The sequence below is a fragment of the Apteryx mantelli genome, chromosome Z, assembly GCF_036417845.1.
Source record: "Apteryx mantelli isolate bAptMan1 chromosome Z, bAptMan1.hap1, whole genome shotgun sequence".
NCBI lineage: Eukaryota > Metazoa > Chordata > Aves > Apterygiformes > Apterygidae > Apteryx > Apteryx mantelli.
Genome location: NC_090020.1, coordinates 25,657,685 through 25,682,479, shown reverse-complemented (window position 1 = coordinate 25,682,479; position 24,795 = coordinate 25,657,685). Strand labels below are relative to the sequence as shown.

Here is a 24,795-nt window from a genome sequence, read left to right as displayed (position 1 = left end):
TGTACATTTCTATACAGAAGTTTCCAACTTGTACGTGCAGTTCTGGGACAGATGAACAGAAACCTGCGCCTTGCAATGAACTTGTCTCCAAATTGTATAGAGGACATTCTCTTTGTACCCTAATGTTGGGGGGAAGGGGAGGGTTGACCTTTGTATATGTATAAAATAATGGAAGAGGTGCAAAATACATTTCCATAGAATTGCTTGGGTTAGAGCGGACCTCTGGAGGTCTCTAGCTCAACCTCCTGCTCAAAGCAGGTTGCTCAGGGCTTTGGCCAGTTACATGTTTGGATATCTCTGCTGGTGGAGATATCATAACATCTGTAGGAAACCTGTTCCAGTGCTCAACCACCTTAATGGTAAAAGTTTTATTCTTTATGTTCCAGCTTGTATTCATTGCCTCTTGTCCTACCACTGTGCCCCTCTGAGAAGAGACTGGCTCTGTCTTCTCCACACCCACTCATTAGGTAGCTGCAGACAGAAATAAGATGTCTCTTTGATCTTCTCCTCTTCAGGCTGAACAAACCCAATTCTCCCAGTTTCTCCTCATATGTCACATGCTGCAGCTCCTTGACCATCTTGATAGCCCACAGCTACACTCACTCCAATATGTCAAGGTCAATGTCTTTCCTGTACTGGAGAGCCCAAAACTGGATACAGTATTCCAGATGCAGTTGCACAAGTGCCAAATAGAAGAGAATAAAAATATAGAAAGATATACTACTGTATATGTTCCTATGCAAACACAGGGTGTTCTATAACTTTCAGGCAGAAGGTAAATACCTTCCAAGCAGATAAATTTAAAACTAAATTTGCCTCAAATACAGTCAGATAGAAGCCACATCATCTCTTCTTGGCACTAAACTATGAAAGGAATACCACTCCTAATGGCCAAAAAAGAAATAAACCAATGCAGCCATGAACAAACTACAGATAGTTAGAACACCATGAGTGCAGAAGAATACAGCAAAAGCCTCCTTACCCATATATTGCTTCATCCTCAGGACTGGGTTTAAGAATCGTTCTTACAGCTGCTTTTGGTTGAGACACTGTATGTTAAAAAAAGACAACAGAAATTACTGAAGTTACTGTTAAAAAAAAAAGGCATGAAAGGAAACATTTTTAGTTATCAGATGGCAATCAAACTCTCCCATGCCAAAGATAAAAGCAGATTTAAATGGCCAAGCATCTCTTTGGCTAGAGTTGTATTTACTTCCCTTCTTTTCTCTTAAAAAATAACAAAAAGATCCAATGGAGGAATAGACAACTCTTTCAGGCAACCCACCCCAGACTGCAGAAAGAGCTTCACTTGGCTGCTTAGCCAAGCTACGGTAGGTGAGTTTTTGCTGTTGAGGTGGAAATTCTAGTAGGCAACTGGCTTCCGGTAATCTCAGGTGTCTCTCTGCAGCACAGAGCAAAGACAGACCTGTCTGTGCACCAGAATGGGGTTAATAGGAAGACTGTATGAGACACATGGACATGGCTGGGAGAATACATGCTCTGTGGGCAGGAAAAATAACTCTTCAATGAGAGTTTCAACTCTGACCTACTGCATCATCTTGGTATTTTGGTTCTTTGTTTGTGTCTGGAACTGTGACAGCATTACTAGCTACGTCACTGGTTGATTTAAATGGTGTAGGCATTGCTCCCATTCTGGACATCCTATTGGATGGATCATCTTTTGCACTAAAAGAAAAAAACGAGTTCAGTGAAATGAGATAAGAATATCATATTTTAAGTTTTATTTGATAAGCAAAGGACTAGGAAAAAAACACTTCCTACCTTGGCTTCTCTTTTAGCTTTTCATTGGATGAATGTGAATCTAAATCAGAGTGATGTAATCTGTCATCTTGAGGGGAGAATGATCGATTTGACTCAATTTCAGAAATATCTATAGAGAGAGAAAGAGCACAAGAAATGAGGGATTTGTTTGTATTACCAGCAGATCTAATCACCACATTCATTTACAATGCTTTCACATATTTATATGCAGAACCTTCAAACCTATTTCCCTTCCAAGTAAAAAGGTGTTGCCTCCCAGAAAATACTTCAGGAAAGTTTCACACAACCTTCAGGAAACACCTGCCCCCCCCCCTTTCCACACACACACACACACACACACACACAACTACTCTGTGCACACCCTGGACTCTCACTAACTAGTGTTAACAGCCTTTTTGTTTGAGCTCTCACTGGAGCTATCCAAACAGAAAATGACCTTCACATTAGCAGTCCTCACATTATTGTTACAGTAAGGGAGGGCCAATTTGTGTTGAAATAAGTAATCATACAGACTGTAAAGCATGACAGAAAAAGCTAACAACTCCCCAGATGCTTCCTCTCAACCTCCCACCTTAAATCTAGTGAGTGTACTATTAGTTGATGCATTAGCTCTTCAGGAAGAAAAAAACCAAACAGAAGAGCCCTCAGATTTAAACCATATTGAGATATGTTGAGATTGAGATTTTTACAGTAAAACCTGTAAAAAGTTGCAAAAGTACTCTGAAGTCAGAGAAACGGACATCTTGTACTAATTAATATAACATCCTGATTCCCCAAACATCCTGCACCCTTCCAAAGGCAAGATTATGTTGTGAGATACAGCTGATACACTGTGAGAGATCGTTTGTATGAAACAGATACTGGAAATAGAAAAAAAGTTGTCTAGACGGACTTCGTTTCCTCTTGTCCTGGCAATTTTCCCCTTACCATTGAATGCTGTAATGAATGTTAATGCCCTCAGAAAGAGAGAACAGTCTATTCCACTCTGTTTTGTAATTTAAGCTTTGTATTAAAGCAACTGAGTTTCCTGTTATGAGAAGTAGGCCTGGTTTTGTCTGATCAACATTGCTTCTTCCATCTCCTCCTCCAAAAAAATGTAATCATATGATCACAGCAGAGTGATGCAAAATTCTTCTTTCACTTAAAGGAAAAGGGCTTGCTACTATTTTGGCTATTATTTAGGTTTGGGGTTTTTTTGGTTTTGTTTTATTTTCCTTCAGAGAACCTAATACCATTATACTATAGCAAAACACTATACATAATAAGTTCCCTTTTCGCCTGTATAGACTGCAGAACCTTTTATCCACATTAAACCTCACCATCCATTTCCGAGTCACTGTCGTTCAGCGAAGGAATGTTGAGCAGCGTCTGCTTCCTGTCCCTAAGGACAACCAGCTGGAGTTTCCCTCGTGACTTCTCAATCAATTTTCGAGCATCAGCTAAAGACATGTTCTCTGTCACTGTACCATTGATCTGGACATATAAAAGCAACAACGTCACAAGCAAACAAATAAGCCCATATTGCACTCAGTTTCAATAGTTGCTGCAGTGAAAGCATGACTTATGCCAGACAAAATATTGTCTAAAGTACCTGCTAGGCTGCTATCAGTTTAACCAGAACACACCTTGAGAATGATATCCCCTTCATGAAGGTTGCCATCTTTGGTTGCTAGCCCAGTACCGGTCATTTCTTTTATGAAGATCTGACTTCCAAGCCGCAGACCATATTCTGTTATTAGGGAAATAATCCATTATATCTTAGAAGAGCAAGCAAAGATGCATTTTTAAAAATTATACTGTGTACACGCAGCACACCTCATATACCACCAGAGACAAAAAAAAAAAAAACCAAAAAAAAACAGAGACCCAGTAAACCCACATAACAGGCTAAATCTCCCATTTCTGTGCTGTCATGGTAGTAAGAACGAGCAGTGGTCTGAGAACAATAAAGGACAAAACATTAGCCTGCACCATCAACAGCGAAACAACGTGTTCATTCTAGAGGTGCTTATTAAGGCACTGATTAGATTCTCTTCCTATTGTATTTTATATGGTACAGAACAGCATGGAGAAGGGTCAAAAGTATTATTAGAAGAGGTGGCTTTTTAACCAGTTGCTCCATGCTAGCCCTGTCCTATCTGTGTCCCAATAAGTGTCTCAGTTGTTTCAGGCAACAGGAAAAAAAAAAAAAAAAGAACTGGAATACTTGGATCAGTACCTTTACTGCCTAAAAAGAAAGGTAACACTGCTTTTCAAACAAGCATGACCTAGAACAGCTGAAAAAGTAAGAAAAGAAACAGTTACCTGCATTCCAAAATCACAGCCTTTTGAGAGAGACTGCAGAAAACCCAAATGGATGGCAGAGATTATTACGGATTTACTAGCTACATATAAAACTTGTTAACAAAGCCACCTTAAATTTCTCTTTATTACTTTATACTTGTCTGCATCATCTTAACAAGCAGAAACATTATATGCAGTAGAAGAGGAAGAAAGAGGACCTTGCCAGGGTCAATGAAAAGAGGTTTTCTCCTGCATTCAAAGCTTACATGGGCAGAAAATTATTATGGATCGCAACAGAGCAGATTCAAAAAACAGAAAAAGGAAGGGCAGACACAACCCAATGTCAAATGCACTTTGCAGCACAACAGCATTTATTTCATGGCACACTAAAGATCATGTCTATGGCCTCCACCTGCACACATACTCCAACATTCAGCAAGGAGAGGCTGCTTCAGTTGTTGCTGTTTTAATATTCTTTAACTATATCCTTAAATGTTCAGAACCAAACAATACTTGGAATGACTTCTTCCCTTCAGTATAACCAAATTAAACCCACTGTTAAATCACAATCCCACAGAATCATGATCAGGTCTAGGTTCCTGCCAGAACCAGAGGGATAGGCAGGAAGAAATGGAGAGCCCAAGGACAGAGTAGCTCAAAAACAGTGAAATCATGTGGATGAACAGAGTCCTTTGTTCAAAGGTAAGGCCCAAGGTGCCACGTAAAGAGCTCCCAAACCTGGCCAGGGAGAATAAAAGAACTTCAGTAATTAATTAGGTAACTCAACATTTTACCTGTAAAGCAGCGAATATCCAGCTCTGCTCCATGCTCCCACCAAAATAACACATACTGTATTAAAAATCAGTTCCTCTCCCCCCTGTCACACCTACCTTCATTATGTTTGCCTTTTGTTAACAGAACACTGATTGGTCCCTCCTGATCCTGTGGTCCTAGGTACTCATGCCGGTGCCGTGTTTCAGGAGAAGGGCTTCGGGAACAGAGCCTGTCCCGACTTTGGCTCCTCACTTCCCTTCCGTATCTAGGATCAGTTTGAGATCTGTGACCATAATGGGGTGGGCTGTAGTCTCCTCTGTAGTCCCGTTCATAACCACCATCCCTGTCGATGCTCCTGCCTCTGCTCTGATCTCTTCTGTACTCTCGGTCCAAGCTTCTGTCAACGCTCCTGCCACGACTTCGATCTCGGCTGTAGCTGCATTCCCTACTATGGTCTCTGCTTCGGTTGCGCCCTCTGTCCTGATCACCTCTATAGCTCTGATCAAGGTTGTTTCCCCAGCTTTGGCTGCGCCCTCCGTTACCACTATGCCAGCTTCTATCGCTGTAGCCACTTCGAGCACTTCTGCCGTCAAACTCTGCATGGTCATCCATTACATCTAAAGCTCTGTCCTCGTAGTCAAGGGAGGGGCTTCTCCTCAAAACAGCAGCCTGGACTTTGCGTGGTCTTTTCACTACCTGTCCAATGCAATATGGAACAAAGAAAAACAAAAATAACCACCTGAATGTAAAATTTAAGAGATGAAACCTCAAACCTCAAATGGAGGGGCAGGGAAGATACCCAAATCCCAAATCACTTCACAGTAGCACTTCTTACAATGGAAGCTAATCGATTTACAGAACAACCAGTAAAGGGCATTATTAAGGACTGCAGAAGAAACTTTAACTAATTGGGAGGATAAAGAAGAGCAGAATACAAATCAGATCAGCAACCGCATATTGTTACAACAGTTCGCTGCAACAGTTGGAGCAATGAATATAGTTTTTTCTGCTTTAAGGAGAGTTCTAGGAAGTGTGTCAGCCCCTTCCCAACCCCCATCCCCCCCCCCCCCAAAAAAAAAAAAGTTATGTATGCCTCTCTTAATTAAGGAAAGCCAATCTGGACAGCAAATTCTCGGACAAGGTCTGAGCCTGTAAGATATCATCTGCTTCACAGAACTTTTCTTTTTTCCAGCTGCAGTTCACTATTTGTTAAATTTAAAGATCAGGGACAGACATTTTATTTCCAGTTTTTCCAAAAGATAACTCTCTGACACTGTCATTTAATTTCCACTTGCTTCTCTGTAAAAAACAGGTCTTCATTCTGGTTTATTTAGTTTGTATGTTCTGTTGGGAAAAGGCTTGCGTTGCTTTATGCATTAATAGTACACTTTACAGAAGAAAACCACAGCCTTGATTGGTTATGGATATATCACACTGCACAGCAAATGCATTTAAAATTTACTTACAATGGTGGCCACTTTTCCACTTTTTCTAAGCTGTTGGACTGCAAAAGAATGTGCAACATTTTCCATTGGGGTCCCATTAACAATGACCACCCGGTCATTTTCTCTGCAAGAGGGGAGGAAAAAAATAAGATTTAAGGAGAGTCTTCCTGAAAACACTGAAATGAAATTTCACTTTTTTCTGGAAAAAAACAGAACAAAACTAATTTCATTTTCTTTAATAGGGAGTTCTTCCTCAAAAGATATGTTTGTTAGGTAAACACTATAATACCTTAGATAACAAGGAAAAGTTTTCAGTGTGTTTAAAAATCAGAGATTGGATTGTGGCATATCCCTGTAGCTATATTAGGTACAGCTTCAATACAGTGACAATAACTTTGAGGAAGACTTTGTCTTTTAAAGCATATTCTTGGCTGACCCTTAAAACTTTTATTTTTTTATTTTTATGTTCTTAGTTCTTTTAGAACTCCTAGTCTATCACATCTAGTGGCATGTTTTTCACAGCAACATAAAATTTTCAAGAGAGCTTCAAATTTCTGTAGTATTCAGACAAATCTTGACAAATGCCACTCTGATATAGTTTTCTGAAAGACTGGTATTCAGACCCCATCTACTCTGGAAGACAGCTGATCAAAAAATGCTACACTACACAAAAAGTCCTCCCTGCCCTAAAGCACAGGCCAAAACAGATTACAAGATCATCTTTTCAGACCTCCTGCATGTCAAATAGATCATTAAGACTTAACTCAGTCATCCTAGGAGACAGCCCCATAACACATGCTTAACTAAAAATCGTGTCTACCAGAAAGACATCTCGGCTCAAAACCGGCAAGAGATTAAATAAATAAATAAATAAATAAGCACCACTTTTGTCACTGGTTTATTCTGGTGATTACTCAGTTACTAACCTCACAGTCAAAGCATTAGTTTGAGTTTAAATTTGCCTGGCTTCAGCAACCAATTACTTATTGCCATGCCTTTTTTCTGCTAGATAAAAGAACTCTTTAGTAACCACTATTTTCTCTTCACTGTAATCAAGTCACCTCACAATCTTCTTATTTAAAAAGAAGATTACATGCTTTAAGCCTCTCTTTGTAAAGCATTTTCTCTAACTCCGCAATAATTTTTGTGCCTCTTTTTCTACCCTTCCAGATCCTTTTACTGAATGACTTTGCCAGAACAGCACACTATATACTCCTATCAGTTTCATCTGGGCTTTATATAGAGATAAAATAACTTTCCTCCCAGTTCATACATCCAAAAATGGCACTAAACTTAATACTACAGCACTACACCACGAGCTCATATTTACTTGTGTTCACTCTACCCTAAAAAGCTGTTCAAGGATTGAAGGATTGTAATGCTCCCACACTCCAAAGGTTGGGCCTACATTCTTTAGTTCTCTGGAAAAACAGCTTTGCATTCTGTTGTCTTAAGAATGTGTTTTATCTGAATGTGCCCAAATTGCTTGTCATTGGCCTGTCTTCATCCTTTTCTATTTACCCAGGCCCTCACATAATTTATGAATATGATCTTATTTCCAAATCACAGATGATTATTAAGCAGTATTGATCAAAGATGTGTTGCACAGGGATCATTGCTATTTAGATGAAGGTTTTATGTCTGCGTTTGAGAATTGTCTGTCACCTGCTTCCAAATACTCCTTTTATCTAGTACTTCATTAGCTATTCCCATGTCAGCTTCTTTATTACCTCACCGAAAATTAATGTCTGTCAAATGGCCAGAACAAACTCTTTTGCTTAACTGCACAGCTTTAGCATTCTTCCAAACCATTTTGTCTTCATCAGACAGTCCAGGTCAAAGGACAAAAAACTGATCAGCTGTTGGCTAGAAACTAACCATTTATTCCAGCCAACAGACTTAGAAGGACCACAGAAGCACTTCATTTCCAACCTTCTTTCTTTCAAATACAAAATAAATATTTAGCAAACACTTTTGCTTCTCTTCCCTCCCCCAGCTCCTGACACCTTAGGAGTGAAGACCAATAGTTCTTTGGATTATATGCCTGACTTAAGCAAATCTCTTGAAAACTAACAACTGACCACCTGCTTCCTGTAGGAGGAACACGGAGTACGCTTAGAGATGCCAAGTATTTCTACTGTTTCTTTAAAAGAAATACAACCTTAAAAGGGATATACTTGACTATGGAAGCTTTTCAACACCACTGAAATTAACATCCTTACAAAATAGCAAAGAAAAATATCCCCATGTATGTTTTCATTTGAAACAGACATCTAAGTCTTAAAAGAAGCAGAAAATTTTGAGTGGATTAAATCTGTGGGATCTCTATCAAGCCTGTCGGAAGGTTTTATGCATTCTACAGCTATGGCCCTCAAAATATATTGGACAAGAGAAATAAGAAATTGCTTACTGAAGTAATCCATCTGCTGGACCACCTGGGAGTACATCTGAAATGACGATAGATGTTTCACCATTTTCAAAATGAGGGTTATCTCTGCCACCAGAAACTGCAATCCCAAATCCTCGTTTTGAATCCTTTGACAAGAAAAACAAATACAACAAAACTCAATTCCATCCATAGGCATTCTGATAGGGAGAAAAAATAAGAGTAACACAAATGTTCCTGTGATGGCACTCTATTTAGTTATGATTATTTAAAAAATGACAGTTGTGTGCAGAGCTCCAGAAATATACAATACCTATAGATTTAAAAAAGAATGGAATTTTATAAACCACGCAGCAAAAAGATATATTCTGCTGTCCTCAAGCCTCAAGCAGTCTATGATCTTGTAATGGTTAGCAATTATGAAAAGGACTCACTAACTTAGTCTACATTTTGCTCCACTATCCCTTTGGTTATTCACACCAAATTGATTATTGGATAGATGGTTCTATTTTGTGAGTGATGCTTGGGACCCTGGAGCAGTTTTTCTAGCATGTCATGTTCATTATAATTGCTATCTAGTTTGTAATTACTACTTACTCCTTAAACAGACTACACAAAAATCACAGCTGATTACCAAAAGCAAGCAATGAACTTGTGAAAGGTCTATAATTATCCCCGCTCACAATCAAGCATTTTCACTAGGTAACTGATGTTAAACCTGCCTTCAAAGAAATGTCAGACACCTAAAATCCCTATGTTTGGCATTCATAAAATCAGAGAAGGGCATAATAGGGTGTGGGAAGCATGCCTCTAATGCTACAGCTGAAGTGTTAGTATAACTGAACTGCAGACAAGGTGGTGTGCACAAAAGCATACATTTAGTTAAAAAAACAGGTTTAATACTATCACCTATTTCATACAACTAGTTACACCTCCTATAGTTAAAACTTTATATTTAAAGAAAATATTTTTCACACAGTGACAGAGAAACTAATACTAATGCAGTGTTACTTGCAACCTTACAGTGGTGCTTTTTCCCAAACTCCCACTCACCACGTGTATTTCATAACCTGCTAGCCTACATTCCACTAACGTCAATACTGAGTGGTTATTTCTTTGGGGAAGGAAAAGCAACGCAGTTGTTTAAAACAGTGTTTCACTTGCTAAGCCTTAGTTTTACAGGAGGGAGATTGATGCTTCAAGCCAAAACAATACAGAATTAAAAAAAGCAGTAGCACTAATTGGCACTGGTCAGCTTGGCAGGTCCAACAATCCTTTGCCACTTGTGCAGTGAAAGTCTGTCACTGAAGCAAAACAGTAATGCTCATTTACAAGACATTCAAGATCAGGAAAGCTAGAAAATATAAGAACTAATGACTACTTCTGCAATCTTTCTACTGCCTACCTCTGTAACCTAAAAAACAGTCCTTTCTCAACCATTCAACACGTAAAACAGGTTGTGTAGGAAAGGTGGCTGTTTTACATTGGGTCACCAACTTGAGGTCTCTGCAGAGCACATAAAAAATTTTAACAGCTCAGGACAACCTGTGTATTGAACCCACACCATCAGAGCTGCTGGAGAGAACACCACCACCATCACAGCACGCATCCCGTGCCATCATGTGGCACCCTAGCTGCTAGACAACTCAAAAGCAACAGATCTACTTTCTTTACCACAATAGGGGTCTACAGAATGACGTATTTCAGCTTCTCTTAGAGGAAGTGTTAAAAGTGACAATGGTTGTCCATGTATTTTAAAAATCATGATGACAGTAATTTTCCACTAGATTCTACACTGGCAGATGAGAAAGCATACATGAAAAAAAATAAAAAATCAGTGGAAACATGTTCAGTGATGATTATAAACCTCTGACATTAACCAAAACCTCTTGACAGAGCCATCTGCTTTGTCATTAAGGTTATTCAATGTTGAGTTTAGTTATGCAGCTAGTACATACTGTACTAGACTGTTATTACAAAGACCAACAGTAGCAAATATAGCATTTAAATGGTTAATTTAAATGGTCAATTAAGCTTTAAAATGAAACACATATCTGATTTGGACAGTGTACTAAACATACTTTAGACTCAAAGCTACTAATACCATCTATTGCAAAACATACTTAGAATAAAACAGTGGTTGAATATTTGAAAACTAAAAATATAACAGGCACTCACCTTTTGTAAGGTCACAGTGTACTGTTCCCATATCAGCTCTTCCATGCCTGGGGCCTGTTACACACAAAAGCCAATTAGCGAGACAGAAAGCATACAGCTATCTGAACTAAAATTTGAAATACTCCATCAAAACACAGACATAAAAATAATACATATATTCTAATAACTTGGTAAAGTTAGAATAAAATGTGTTTTAAAAAAAGGAGAAGAAAAATATTAATCAGTTCTAGGGTGGTAGCACCCCTTAGAATTTCATTAATTAGAAGCTTGGTCTCATTTTCAGGAAAAGCGTCATTCAACAAGCATTCCATTGAGACTGCATTAGCATTATATAGCCCTGATTCAAGCAACACAAAGTACTTAACGAAGACCTCCCCATTCCAATCCATGATAAGTTCAGTAGTTGAACCTGAGGTCTTCAAAACCAAAGAGTTTTCATATCTTTTCCTTATTGTTAAGGTGGATTCAACAAAATCTTAAATGCACTCTGGACTACATAACTGAATATTTAGATTACCCTGAACAAATTTGATTTTACAGAAAACCACAGTGTATTTAACTCAGATATATCCATTTCTGTTTCTCAGAAACCACTTTCTTTTGTTTACACAGAGAGGTTCACATTTCCGGTTAAAAACTGATCCTGAACTGACCAGTTTATCTTACTTAATATATCCTGAAATCTTTCCAATCTCACAGCTTAAAATATAATACACAATAATCACCCAGCTGTGATCCATCAAGTTCATAGCCACCCCTTTGAGGCCCTGGCCTGCAAAAAGGGGAGAAAAATTAACTGTGATATCTGATATGATTGTACAAATATTTCAAAGTGGAAAGCACCCATTTACAGAAGAAAAAAATAGGCACTGTGTGGGTACACGCATGCACACACTCAGGCCATGGGTTTATTTGCTTTAACTGCTAGAAGTGGGTTTCTTTCTTGAAAGCTAAGAGTTTACCCAAGAAAAACCCAGAACTTCAGATTTTTAAAGGCTTTAAAGGGATGACCAGCAACAGAGCTTGGAAACAACAGATAGAGAAGCAACAGGCAAGAGGGCGCGCCCGTATTTTGAAGCATCCCTGTATTTCCAAGCAAGTGCTTTCTGGCTGTTGATGACTCCATTTAGCAAGCTGTTGTTGCTGCTCCTCGAATGCAAAGTACCCCACGATGTATTCCCCCACTGGATTCTCAGCATCCCAAAACAAACTACGTTTACATTTTCCACTGCAGCGTCACCATATTAAAACAAGAAACAAAAACAAAGCCTAAGTCCTGCTTAGCATTCCGAAATGAATTCCCAAGGTATTCAGCAAACTGATCAAGAAGTTTGTAACACAGAAACACATTAATGCATTGATACTGTTCTCTCAAAGAATAGGCAATGCTTTCCAGGGCAGAAGTTTGCTTGGCCTTTTGGGCCTAGTTAAAAAATGTGTTTTAACATGGCTGGAGAAGAGGATGACCTATATTAAATTTAACATAAGTATTTTTAAATGTCTTACTTGTTTAGATGAGATGACAATGAGTGGCATTTATAATTGCTATTATTAAAACATATGTGTCTTGGATCACTGAATTACTCTATTTGCTAAAGCACACAGTCAATCAGATACTATTTCTCTACCATTCCCACATTACCAGCGAGATGCATAACCCCTCAGCTGATAGCGAACTGTCTCACTATGCTTGTTCTGTCACACGGAGAACCTTCGTAAGTAAAATACTTTTTCCTTGACTAAGTACTTTTTCTGAGCTGCAGTGATGCAGTGATAAATAAAAGTGACTAAGCTTGCTTGTCTGACGTGTATGAAAATCGGTAAATAGTTTACCCGCTACTGACCCTTGGCTATACCATCTCTGTCCTACTTTTCTTTATGATATTTTTAAGATCTGCAGAAAACCAGTCTGTGCTAGAGAAGAGCCTCAGTGTCATTTAGATTCCAGCTGACTTCACCAAAGAGAGTTTTAGAAAAGAAAGACAGTACCAAGTGATGGGTAGATCTAAAGGACAAGCGGCTGGTTTCAAATTCTGCAGAAACAGGGAGGATGGAAAATCTTTTCCAACCTCCTCACCATACAAAAGCCTGAACAACTTACATTTATACCACAAGCATCACCTAAATTCAGTTTGCGCTGTATGCAGTTCGACACTACCTACCAACCCAGAAGAGTGAGTCCAGGCCTGTGCAGGCAGAGCAGCAGGGCAGGCAGGACGCAACAGGCAAGAGCCTGGAGGACAGAGCGCAGCACCGTTACCTTGCTCCTCCAGAAACCGTAACACCACTTCTTTCAATATGCCACCTACTCAAAGAAGGCCTGAGAAGTGACTGCATTCAGAGCAACGCCACGGAAAAGAGATTGAAAAGGCTCAGTAAAGATATCAGTAAAAATAAGAAGTGAAAGGAAACTACTGCCTAAAGATACTGCAACTGGGGTCGTGCAAGATGTTGAACCTGAAGTATCATCTCAGCTTTGCCCAGGAAGAGGTCCTCGTAGCACCAGTGCCTGTCTCAGGTACCTCCTGTGTAAATTTGGGGGGGTTATTTTTAGCTTGAAATTATTAGTGAACATTCAGTAAAAGCTAATTAAGTAATTCCATTTTAAACTCATAAATACTTGTTAAAGTAATGCATTTTTAGAAATTGCTCCTTAGGGAAACTGCCTCCCAGTTACTGTATGCTATATTAGCAAATGAAAGTACTTGCAAAGCTGATTTTCTACAATATAATTACCAGGACAAAAGGGACTATTTCCTGCCATACTGATAAAATTACACAGGCTATCTAACACAGTTCAGAGAGCTAAATGGTCACCTTGGTAGCCCATAAAGCACAAAACACATCTGTACTCCCTTAAATCTCTAAGCAATAATCTCTTTAACATTATAAAATGTACTGCTGCTTGCCACTGCTGAGATACTAACCCATACTGGCAGATTAAGGGAGACGAGAAGATTGAGGTGGAGGGAAAGACTACAAATGTTACAAATCACCGTTTGAGGACTTGATCAAAACTAAAATTAGAGCCTCTACCACAGTAAAAAGATTCCTGCTAAAACAGAATTCCAGGGCTAATAATACGACTCTCCTCCATATGCACAAAGTGATGGGTTACAAAAAGCCTCCCTCACCCCTGCCAATTTCTTCATACTTCATCCGCGGGGAACACAGAGGGATCCTGAGCATTTTGTATATCCCTTGCAGGACCACAAGAGTTGATGAAGTAGCGCATGCCAAAACACTGGAGCGAGAAAGGCAGGCAGCATGGTAAGAATACCATAGCCAGTTACTAACAGTAACTTTTGCATGTCTACCTACGTTTTACACAGATAGCAGGCTAGCTGCAGTAAATGCAAATTACTGTAATTAGCTAGTCTACATTCATTACTGACTAAAGTCAGTCCATCTCTAATTAAACACTGTCGTCAGGATTTGCTTAAATCTGCCTAATGCTCATATACCAAAATGATGGGTGCTTTCTGTGTACCCAGAACAGACTTTTAATAGGATCTTTGGCAGAAAACCAGTCAGAGTCCTACAATCATTTCTGTGTTATGAACAGGCAGCCGTTGCAACTCTCACTGACAGTCATCAAGAGATTTATGCAATTACTTGCTACTGAGAGATCACTGTAGACAAGTTCATTCACACTGAAACAACAAAAAAACAGCAACCCCCCAGACAACCTGCCACAGCACGATCTGGCTACAAAAGTGAGCTGGAGAGGGGAAGGATATACAGTGGGAGGTGGGTGCGGGGAACCACACGACTTGGAGCAAGAGGCAACAAAAAGCAACTCACGTGTCCTTTTAAAATCCTCAACATTTTTACTGCATGTGACCACATTCTCTGTAGAGCTTGAGCTGTCTTCATCGCTGCCGGATATAATCTGTTAGGGGACGCCGTACATCCCAGTCTTTTCATCCGTTTCTACCACTCAACATGGTTATGTAATTCTAATACAATAGTGGCCTACATACTCAAACAAATCCTGCCGTCAGTTTCGCACAGGAACACATCAAAACCACAGTCAAGAAATCTCTTAATAGTTAAACTAACTCTCACTTTAAGATACCCCAGAAAAAATCAGCAGAGTAACCTTAAATTAAAAAAAAAAAAAAAGTGTTGGAAACAAATCTATATGCAGCAAGTTATTCTTATTCCAAGCACATATTGGTTCTGCCGCCACCAGAAACCTATTTGAAACTCTAAAGAACAGAAGGGTTAAGATGCAAACTGGAGATTATTTGAAAATTCGTGTTCTGATGATAACATTTGACCGTAAAAATTACCACTTGACTCCAATATCGTGAGTGTTTTAAACTGTGGTTTAGCAGCCTCCATCAAATCTTAACGATTCAACTGCTGAATCCAGGAAATCCTTATGCAGAAATAACTGTATACATATGAGTAATCCCTTTAACTGCATGTATAAAATTATGCATAAATGCTTGCAAAACTGGGCCTTGGTTCCAGCAAGTAAAAAAGGAATGAGAAACAACATGATAACAGCTGCAAAGAGCAGGACTCCCTATACCCTCAAACATTTAATAAGTTATTCATAAGAATGATAAACTAATCACATAGCCAAACAGATGACTTTACAGGAAAATGTGTCAAGCTGTCATTTTCATCTATTCACCATAAATGCTGTAAACTTTCAGACCTAACCAAAATTTCCCTCCAGACTTTACATACATAAGCTTCACCAACAGCTTAGAATGTCAAACAGATATGAACACGTGCCAGGTTCAGCACACAATGCTAAACAAAAAGCCCATCTGTAGATTGCACTTTTCAATTTTTTTCAAATTTACTGAAGCAATTTTAAGTGTTGAATGCTAAGAATTCAGATAACAGTAGAAAACAAAGTTTTTCCTTTTTGGGGGTTTTAATAAACAGACTGAATACAGGGTTCTGTGCTTTAACTGTGACCACATTGACCTCTCATCTTTCTCTGTTCTAGCCAGAAGAACTAGAAAAAACACGGGTTTGAACCATTACAGCTCAGCTGTCAAGGGTGAACACCATTCAGTGCAAATGTACAGTGGGGAGGGAAGAAGTGCACTGGCTCTGCCTGTGATTGGGGTTTTCCACTCCAAGAGTATATGTACTGAAGGAAGTAATTTAAAAGATTATCATTAGAGTTTGGTCCAGATAGTTTAGAGCCTTCATCAATGTTTGTAATGTAAATAAAAACTCATTCCTCTGAATAGTGTCATATTCATATTTATATTCATTTTCTGAAACTGCTATTTTTTTATTTTTGGTCACAAGCAGCAGGAAGCAAAAGCAAATGCAAGGATGCATTTGAGACTTGTATCCTTTTCATGACTCCCCTGTTCTCCCCCTCCCTCCCTCCAAAGCTTCAATAGCACTCCAAATTGTCAATCAGAGAAACATGACAAGAAAAAAACTGTGATGACATTGAAAATAAAAATGGATCCATAAGCTGAAGTGCTTATAACAGCAGGGACTCTTCTTCCTTGGTTTAGGTCTGTCCTTTTCTCAAAAGGAAAACAAGACAGACAGATGGATTGACTCCACCAGAACTTAAAAGCATACAGGAAAAAATTCAGGAAGTCTAGGAATGTTACTGCAACTCTGGGGAGTTTGCTTGAACAGTCAGGACAGGAGCTCAAGAGACTGAGGAGTAAACAGGAGGGTGCAGGCTCTTGGATTTGCACCTTTCACTCTGGAGCAAAACAACTTCTCCAAAATCAGAACTCCTCTAGCAACTTTTAAAAATCAGATTGAAAGCAAACTTTTTTTTTTTAATTCATTGTCCATGATACCTACTTTCAAGGGTACAACACTGCCTTTTGACCCTTCCCCTTGCCTCTATGCCAAGGCTAAAGGAAACTAGCTAAAGGCTAACTTCCCCCAGCCTAAGATTACAGATGCAATTACTTTGATATCTGAAATTTGACATTTGAGATCTATTTGATATCTATTATCCACAGATATTTTAGTCTGAGCCTTTTTTTGAAAAAAAAGCTAAACTCTGAAAAGAGAGAACCACACCTTGGTTCTTTGTAGGAGCCTAGCCAGACAGTAAAATATTTGTGAATCATGTGAGGAAAAACAAATTAAGGACCAGTCATGATGATCTGTTCCAGAAACTGGGACCGAGAGGAGAACAGCAGAGCTTCCTGAAAACCCCGAAGAGCAACCTCAGAATGTCACAATAAAACCTTACAACAGGACACCGCATCCTTCCATTGACCCAGGTGCAAGAGCTTCTTTATTACAGCAGGGTCTCCCTAAAAGAAAAACTAGTTACAAGTCTTACACCTAGAACTGACTGCTTTGACCTTTTCCTGTCTAGACAGAGAAGTAAAAGGATCCATTTCCTCAGATGTAATCTGGACAAGGCCACATAAATAAGCAGGAAGGAAATACAAGATGATCATGGTGGATCTATTATAGAAGTGACACAAAAGAGAGGGCCTTTTTTATTTATTTATTTATCTGGTACCATGGCCTTAAGCTTAAAAACCTTTAGAGTGGAGTCTAAGTTTTTCCTAAAGACAGACTCCTATACTGAAGATGACCAACAACTTTAACTGAAAGTCATCCACCTGTAAAGGATGGGGACAGAGGCTACTCTGGTCACTGAGATGAACAGCCAGGGAAAAGAATCCAGAGCTGTGTCAAGAGATGTCAGCAGCACTCTAAAATTGCTGCACCCTAATGCACTTCTCGTGAAAGACAGTGAAAAATGCCTGAAGAAGAATGGCACCTTCACTAGGCCTCTCTTCTGTAGTAGCAAAGGATGCTCAAACCACTCTGAAATAGAAGGCTCCAGTTCAAGTGTTTTCATCAAATATTTGCATATGTAAGGCAGACCTTCGATTAGAACCTAGAAGGGTGAGGAAATCTCTGTTTTTCCATGGACCTTTTACAACAAAACCAACATCTCACAAAAAAGGAGGCACCTAATTTTCTACCAATAAACCTTCTGCTTCAGAGGAACATTTCCTACTTTCTGTGTAGGTTCCTGCACCACTAAGGGAACCCCTGCCCTGTAGAGCAACAGACGGTCATTAAGAAGCAGGATCCCAGAACAGTGAATGGCTCAGATTAATGGACGATGAGTGATAAAAAGTGGTTTGCAAAATGAGTGATAAAAAGTGGTTTGCAAAAGATATCCATTTAGAGTTCACCTCTTTTGGTCACTAGGAGTAACATGCACTTGCTCTTCAATAAGGCAGACATTCCTCCTTTTTTCCCTAGTCTTATGAAGGAGAAGCACAATGAACAACTCCATGTTAAATGATACTCTGTATTTAGGATCATCAGTTCAACTTTCTCATTCAAGTAAAATAGCATCAAGATGGTTATATACCAGGATGCAGAAGTTTTTTAAAAAAACGTGCCCTGTCACTTACTGGACAAGTAAGTATACCTACATCATGGCACTGGAATGACAAACTTTGAAGGAGAAAAAAATTTTCACATGGAAGCAGCAGTGTGGGCAGTCCTTCCTTCCCCTTCTCTCCAAAGGGGAATTATCAACTAAAGACTATATATTTGATATAGCCTTTGCTATCTCCTGAAATACTTCACAAAACAAATACCTTGCAAACAGGACAAAGTAAAAGTATTTTGCTTGTAACAAGAAAATTCATCAAGCATTATCAGACTTCGTTCTAGGTACATCTTCACAAAAATGCATTAGAACCAGTAACCTGATAATACAGTTTCTCTGAAAAGATCTATTTAAAGAAAACATAAACATACCATAATGTCTCTACTCATTCATTCTCCCAGATTTGATAAACTGCATGGCCTTACACAGAAACACATCAGAGTTGTTTTTAATACAAGAAAAGTGATTGACTTCAAAAACTTTCCCAATCATATTTCACTGAAAAATTACACTATTCACCTGCTAAGTTTTGTAAATTTTACCTATAACAGTACTGGCAAGTGCTATGTAAATACAAACACCCCTTATTCCAGGAATTCTCAGAGCAATCTCTATTTCTTATATTGCATGAAAGTTTCAAAACTATCAGATGAAGACTATTCACTAGGCAGTAATGAGAAGCTTTTTGACATTACTTCTTTAGAACAAATCTAAACTAGTATGATGACAATACCCACAGCAATTACTTAACACTGTGCTCATCACTACTTTCACTAAGCATTTTGCTTCCAATTAGCAATACTTTTTGCTTTTCAAAAATACCCAATCTGAAGGCAAGTCAATTGCAGAATCAGGAGCATAATTCAGGCTTCTTGACTTCAAATCAATTAGCCTATCCACAGAAACATGTTGCGTCAGGAGGCAACCACCCAGCTACCCCCCTTTTCTATCATACAGGAGATTTGTACCAGAAGAACAGCTGTAACAGGAAAACAGGACCCAATATTCTCCCAGAGTGGTAGTTATAGCCAACCAACAGATAGGAAAAAATGCCAGGGCTGCAGAACACACATTCATTTGAACCTCTTTTTGCATTATGGCACCCCAAACACCCTCCAGACTGCAAACTGAACTACAAAGCAGTCCTACCATAGAAGTGAAGAGCTGAATGAAAACGGTACTGTCACCAGACTACTGGGAATGATTAGGTGACAAACACATGCAGGTCCCATTTGCACTGTAGCCCTGTTGCTAGCATGCATAGGAAAATGTCCCAGATACCCCAGGGCACAAAATTCTTTGAAAAAATATGCTGAAGAAGATGGAAAAAAGTTGCACATGCACACAAGATTTCCACTGATCCAGAGCTGTGACAAGTTGTGTGCTTTTTAATTCAAAATGTATCACTTAATCCTGCCCACAGCAGGTCTATGACATATGATGCTTAAACACAATGAGGGTTATCACACAATCTGCCTGTAACAGCAGTTCCTGCGCTAGTACTCCCAGAATGGTTAACAGTGATGAAATTAAAATGGCATCTGCAGTGGAAAGAATTTTTGCAGAGGTTTCCCTGGACACAGAAGAAAAATAAATCAGAATAGAGTCCTGGGATTTGTTTTTTGCAAATATTTATTTATTCTGCACTTCCATAAAACAAAAGGAATAATAAATAACCTGGACACTACAATGAAGCCACTACAGAATATGGCATACAGCATCTTTTTGCTGGATTACTGAGTAGAGCATATAATCTCTGAATTGTTTTATCAACTGTATCAATTGTTCTATCATTTACCAATTAGATCAAAGACTTTCAGAAAGCGGGCCAAGCACTTTGAAGGGAAGAGGATGATGATTTCCCAAAAACATTTTGAATTCAGGTCACAATTTGCCTTAGAAATATCTAATTAAAAAAATCAAAGCTTTTTCTGTTTGTTTATTTACTTGTTTTCTTAAGATGCTTTTCTCTGACTCAGGCTCATTAATGCTTTTGTTTCCTTGCCTCTAGAAATGAACATCTTTGGAAGGTTCAGAGACAACCAACACCCCTCTTCATCTTTGGGAATCCAGGTTTCTCCTGTCATACACACATCTACCTCAATATTCTGGGTAAGGTTTCACAATATATGCACAAAATAACTTCCTTCTGACAAAAACAATCTCAAGCCTCCTCTTGCTCATAGTACATGCTCCTTTTTGACTCACTCCATGAATGTGGGTGTTTGACCCTTGCAAGAAGCTAAAACAGCTCCCTAAAGCATCAAAAAGCTATTCACCTTTTCCCACTGGGTTACTTTATTGCCATTTTTGTGAGCTGAACTGGCCTATTGAGGCCAGTGAAAAACAGGGATGAAACAGGAGAAATGTTAGAACTGTGTGTGCTTAAGATCAGCTCAACCATCACAAGAAACCTCACCATAAAGATGCATCAGGCTAGTAAAGTTGGATTACACCAAACAGACAAAATATATATGCTCCTGTAGTATAGATGGATAGATGTAAGGCCAGCTTCTTTCCCCCTCATGTTGTATGTTAAGATGGCATACACAGAGGATTTCCATCTCCAGCTGAATCTGCACGGCAGAACAGACGAGCAGAACAGGCAGGAAACCTCATCTTCCAGAAAAACCCACCGTTGGTAAGTTATTTCTGCATCATGGGGACAATTCATGCAAGTTAGCACACCACAGAGCCCAGATTCAGTGTACAACCCATAAGTAATTTAGAGAGCCACTAGATGGTGCAGTGATGCTGCAACAGAAGCCCAATTTCCTTGTCACATATAGAAATACATGTTGAATTAAGCATTTCTTTTTAACCTAAGAAATACAACCTCAGACCAATGCTTTGGCAGATAACATGGTATTATTGCTCTGAAAAGCTCAGACTCATTGTTATAAAATATCTTCATGTATTTATTTCTCAGTCAGAATAGGCTGATACTTGAATGATTTTCATAAATTCATATAAATTAGAAAATTCTGAGAAAAGGGGCTAAGAATATTTATCCTTATTTCTGTGTTTAAATCAGTATAAACTCAGAGAGAAAGAGCAGTCAAAAGCTTGCAGTGCTTAGGTTAATGTAATTTGAAAAAGCAGGTAGAAAGGTATCTTGTTAGGCCAAAATTTATTTCAGTACATTTGTTCCACACTAAAAAGGACAGGAAATATGATTTTAAAACAGGGTTTGTTTTTTTTTTTTGTTTTGTTTCTTTAATCTCAGTGTTTAGGAGCATATATCCTATCATCAGTCAAAGAGGCATTTTTTTGGAAATTCTGGCTTTATTAAGTGCCTTTCCACCAGAATTATTTCAAGGATTAATTGCTCTATTTACACAAGGGAAATAAACATTTTCCCTGAGCAGTTTTATGTTCTGAAGAGAGAAATGTCTGAGACTCCAGAGAGATAAACCATGCATGTTGCTTTTCAATCACACCAAGATCCCACAGAAATAGGTAAGGAAAAATTCTAAATGAGAGATTTTGATCCAATACCAAAGGACAGTTGCACCTAAAGTTAGAAACACTACATTTCAGCACTAATAATAAAAACAAGAACTATAATTAAAATTTTAGAGTACAGTTTTTTGTTTCAGGCTACTTTTGACCAGAACACAGAAAGTTTGATACTCTTACACTTGCAAAAGTACAATGAGGTCTTTAGGATACTGATTCTACGGACATAAAGGCATACTTTCTTGTTAAACTTGAAAAATCAAGCAAAACATACACACTGGAATTATCTAAAATTTATTCACTTATATTCCGCAGTACTTGCAATCTCTGCCAGTAAGAACAATTGTTAATCATTTCAATTCAGTATCTAAAACATATTCAGGATTATACAGTGCCTTTTTTTTTTTTTTTAAAGACTGTGATGCTTATTGAACAACTATCTTTTAAAAAATGCCTGCTCCCTCTGTAACTGTTGGAAGGGGGTAAATATAAAAGCAGCCACCTAAACTACAGAATGGTGTGCTATCAGGAGCAACTCTTCATTCACCTTTACTGTGAAAAAACACAGTGAGAAGGGCAAAGAGACTTATTCACCCCAAAGCGTAACAACTTATTCAGAACACAAACTCCACAACAGTTTACAACTTTGGCAAGCTACAAAATTAAAATATACATGCAAAACTTCCAAACTCATCTGGGACAGGGTAGAAGAGATAGTCAGAACTGCTGTAAGGCTACAGCTGCATTCTACTGAGTTTAGATGCATACATATGCATCACCAAAACCCAGTACAATATCCCATTACAAACTAAACAGAAGCCTATTCAAGAAGGAAAAAAATGAAATTGACTGTAATCAAAACACAGCTGCAAGACCCACAGGTCATACCTACAAAAATCATAAAATTCATAAAAATATAGCTTAGATCTATTTCAGCAGCAAGTTCCCTCCACTATCTTTTGCCCAGAGCTGTAAGAACAGCTCTGTCATTACCCTGTCAAAATTATGCTGCAATTGTTCCAGTGCTTCCCCCAACAGGAAACAACCAATTGTTCAAAATTTGCGCAGGGAACAACTTCAATTGAAATGTGAAATCACCTTTTCAGAGAAGAAAATATATCCTGTTTCCAAAAAAAAGAGCAAAAATGTTTTATTTTCCACACAGTAATTTCTGCCTCTTGAGGAACAAGCCTGTGGGAACTAACATTTTTTCATCAAAATTTTTTTCCCTTTCAGATGTTGTTTCACAGAGGAAAGCCTGGTTTCCTAAGTGTTCTGGGATGCACAGCATCACTCCAATGGAAAAACCTTGAAAATGGTAATTCATTCTCCCATGTGGTGTAGGGGTTCTAGAGAACTGAACAAACCCCACATCTCAGACTTGGTGGATGCTCAGTCCTGCAATAAAGTTAATAAGGTGGTTTTCCCCTTTTTAAAGTCACTTCTTAAAAACACAGTAATGCTTCAAGAGATAGCAAGCTGGAAGTCAAACAGCTTCAGATGAACATTAGAATTAATCTAGGTAAAAAGCTGAAAGATCAATTTTAGTTGTGTATGCAGCAAATATGTATACACACAGGGAAGTGAGGAGGAGACAGTTTATTTTCTGTTTTTCTTTCCTGATAGTTTTGCTTTCTTTTCATCCTTTCTTACACCACAGAATTAAGGTGGTATATTAAAATTTTTGTTTACACTACAAGAAGGTAACTTGACTGAAGGGATACTAAGCTTTTAGTCTACCTAAAAAAAAAAAAAAAAAGCTTTAACAGTTGTCTAACATAACCACCTACATTCATTTTAACTGTAAACATAAAGCATTACTTTCCATTTGCCTTGCTTCTGTTTTTCCTGCTGCTTTAGACACCCATGCAATCCAAGTCTGAGAGCACAAATACACAAGCAGTTTGTGCACAAGCTTGAGTTCAACAGGACCACTTTTTTGTTTGGCATTCATATGAAAAGTCTGCACTGATATACTTGCGGAATTGGGGATTGATGGAGATGAAAACAAAACTCATTAGGTGTGCCTGATCAATCAGTTTCATTATGCTGGATGGCTTAGATGTCTTTTACTAGTTTAACTGTGGAAAAACATGAAAAGTAGAGCTGCTGTCCTTGAAGTGTCTCATTTCAGAATCTCGGCAGCCAAAGCACGGCTTTTACACTTGTATCTTAAAATACAAATATGAAAGAAAAAAACAAACCAAATCATCACATCTATTATGTGATTCAGAGCACTAATTACAATTCTTATTGAACTATAGTGATATATTTTCTTCTGTTTCTGCTGCTAAATGCTTTGGTTTCTTCCCCCCATGTTCAAATAGCAAATCAAGCACAAGAAGCAACTACCAGACAGAAACTGCATTTCTGCTATTCCATGATCCTTACAGATTCTGTGATTACATAAACTTTGTTATCCAAAAACTAAAGCTCCCGAATCTGAGAAAAACAAGATGGGTATCTGCCTACTGCTTCATGTAACTTGTTTTTAAAAGGCCAATTCATTGCTGGGATACAATCCAATCAGGTCAGCATTTATATTTAATCATCCGGTCATAATGCAAGACAATTCAAACAAAGGTACAATTGTTTGTTTCCGAGCTTAGTCACAAACCAAATTAGATTTTTCTTTCCCTGTTAAGGTTTCTAGTACCCTTTGTTCTAACTCTATTAGAAGAAGTATGATGTGCCATATTCTTGCAAGCATTTTACTTTTCTTGAACATTCCTGCGGCAATAAGATTACATATTGTCACATTAGCTCTCTTTTCCTGACTGATGGAAACAAACCTGAAGAAGGTTCTGCATGGTCCAGTAGTTTTGATGGTATATTTGACTGCACTTTAAGAATGAAACTCCATAAAATTCACAGAATAAAATATACTTCATACGACTATTGATGTCATGTCACAACCCTCCCAAAACATAAATGTCACAGAGGAGGTCATAGTCACATGAGGCAGATAAATAAAAGCTTAATTTGAATGTCCATAATACTAAAAGCCTAATTCAGATTTCTGTTAAAAAGCAAGTCAAAAATTGACGAGTCTAAAAATCTCAATCAAATCTCTATGATTAGCTTTATTAAAGTTAGTTAAGTAGTTCTGAGCT

At 38.4% G+C, this 24,795-nt stretch overlaps 1 protein-coding gene across 3 annotated transcripts in view; it reads right to left on the bottom strand.

Annotated features, from left to right (window-relative positions):
• Window positions 1–24,795, bottom strand: part of TJP2 (tight junction protein 2) — a 69,910-nt gene that overhangs the window by 19,005 nt on the left and 26,110 nt on the right. For all 3 annotated transcript variants that reach the window (XM_067315308.1, XM_067315311.1, XM_067315309.1), the window contains 9 exons: window positions 10,849–10,902; window positions 8,695–8,819; window positions 6,306–6,408; window positions 4,956–5,535; window positions 3,408–3,511; window positions 3,102–3,255; window positions 1,783–1,891; window positions 1,547–1,686; window positions 983–1,049 (listed from right to left, as the gene is read on the bottom strand). In XM_067315308.1, the coding sequence (XP_067171409.1) occupies window positions 983–1,049; window positions 1,547–1,686; window positions 1,783–1,891; window positions 3,102–3,255; window positions 3,408–3,511; window positions 4,956–5,535; window positions 6,306–6,408; window positions 8,695–8,819; window positions 10,849–10,893 (1,427 nt within the window). In that variant the 5' untranslated portion in view covers window positions 10,894–10,902. The remainder of the gene's footprint in view (window positions 1–982; window positions 1,050–1,546; window positions 1,687–1,782; window positions 1,892–3,101; window positions 3,256–3,407; window positions 3,512–4,955; window positions 5,536–6,305; window positions 6,409–8,694; window positions 8,820–10,848; window positions 10,903–24,795) is intronic.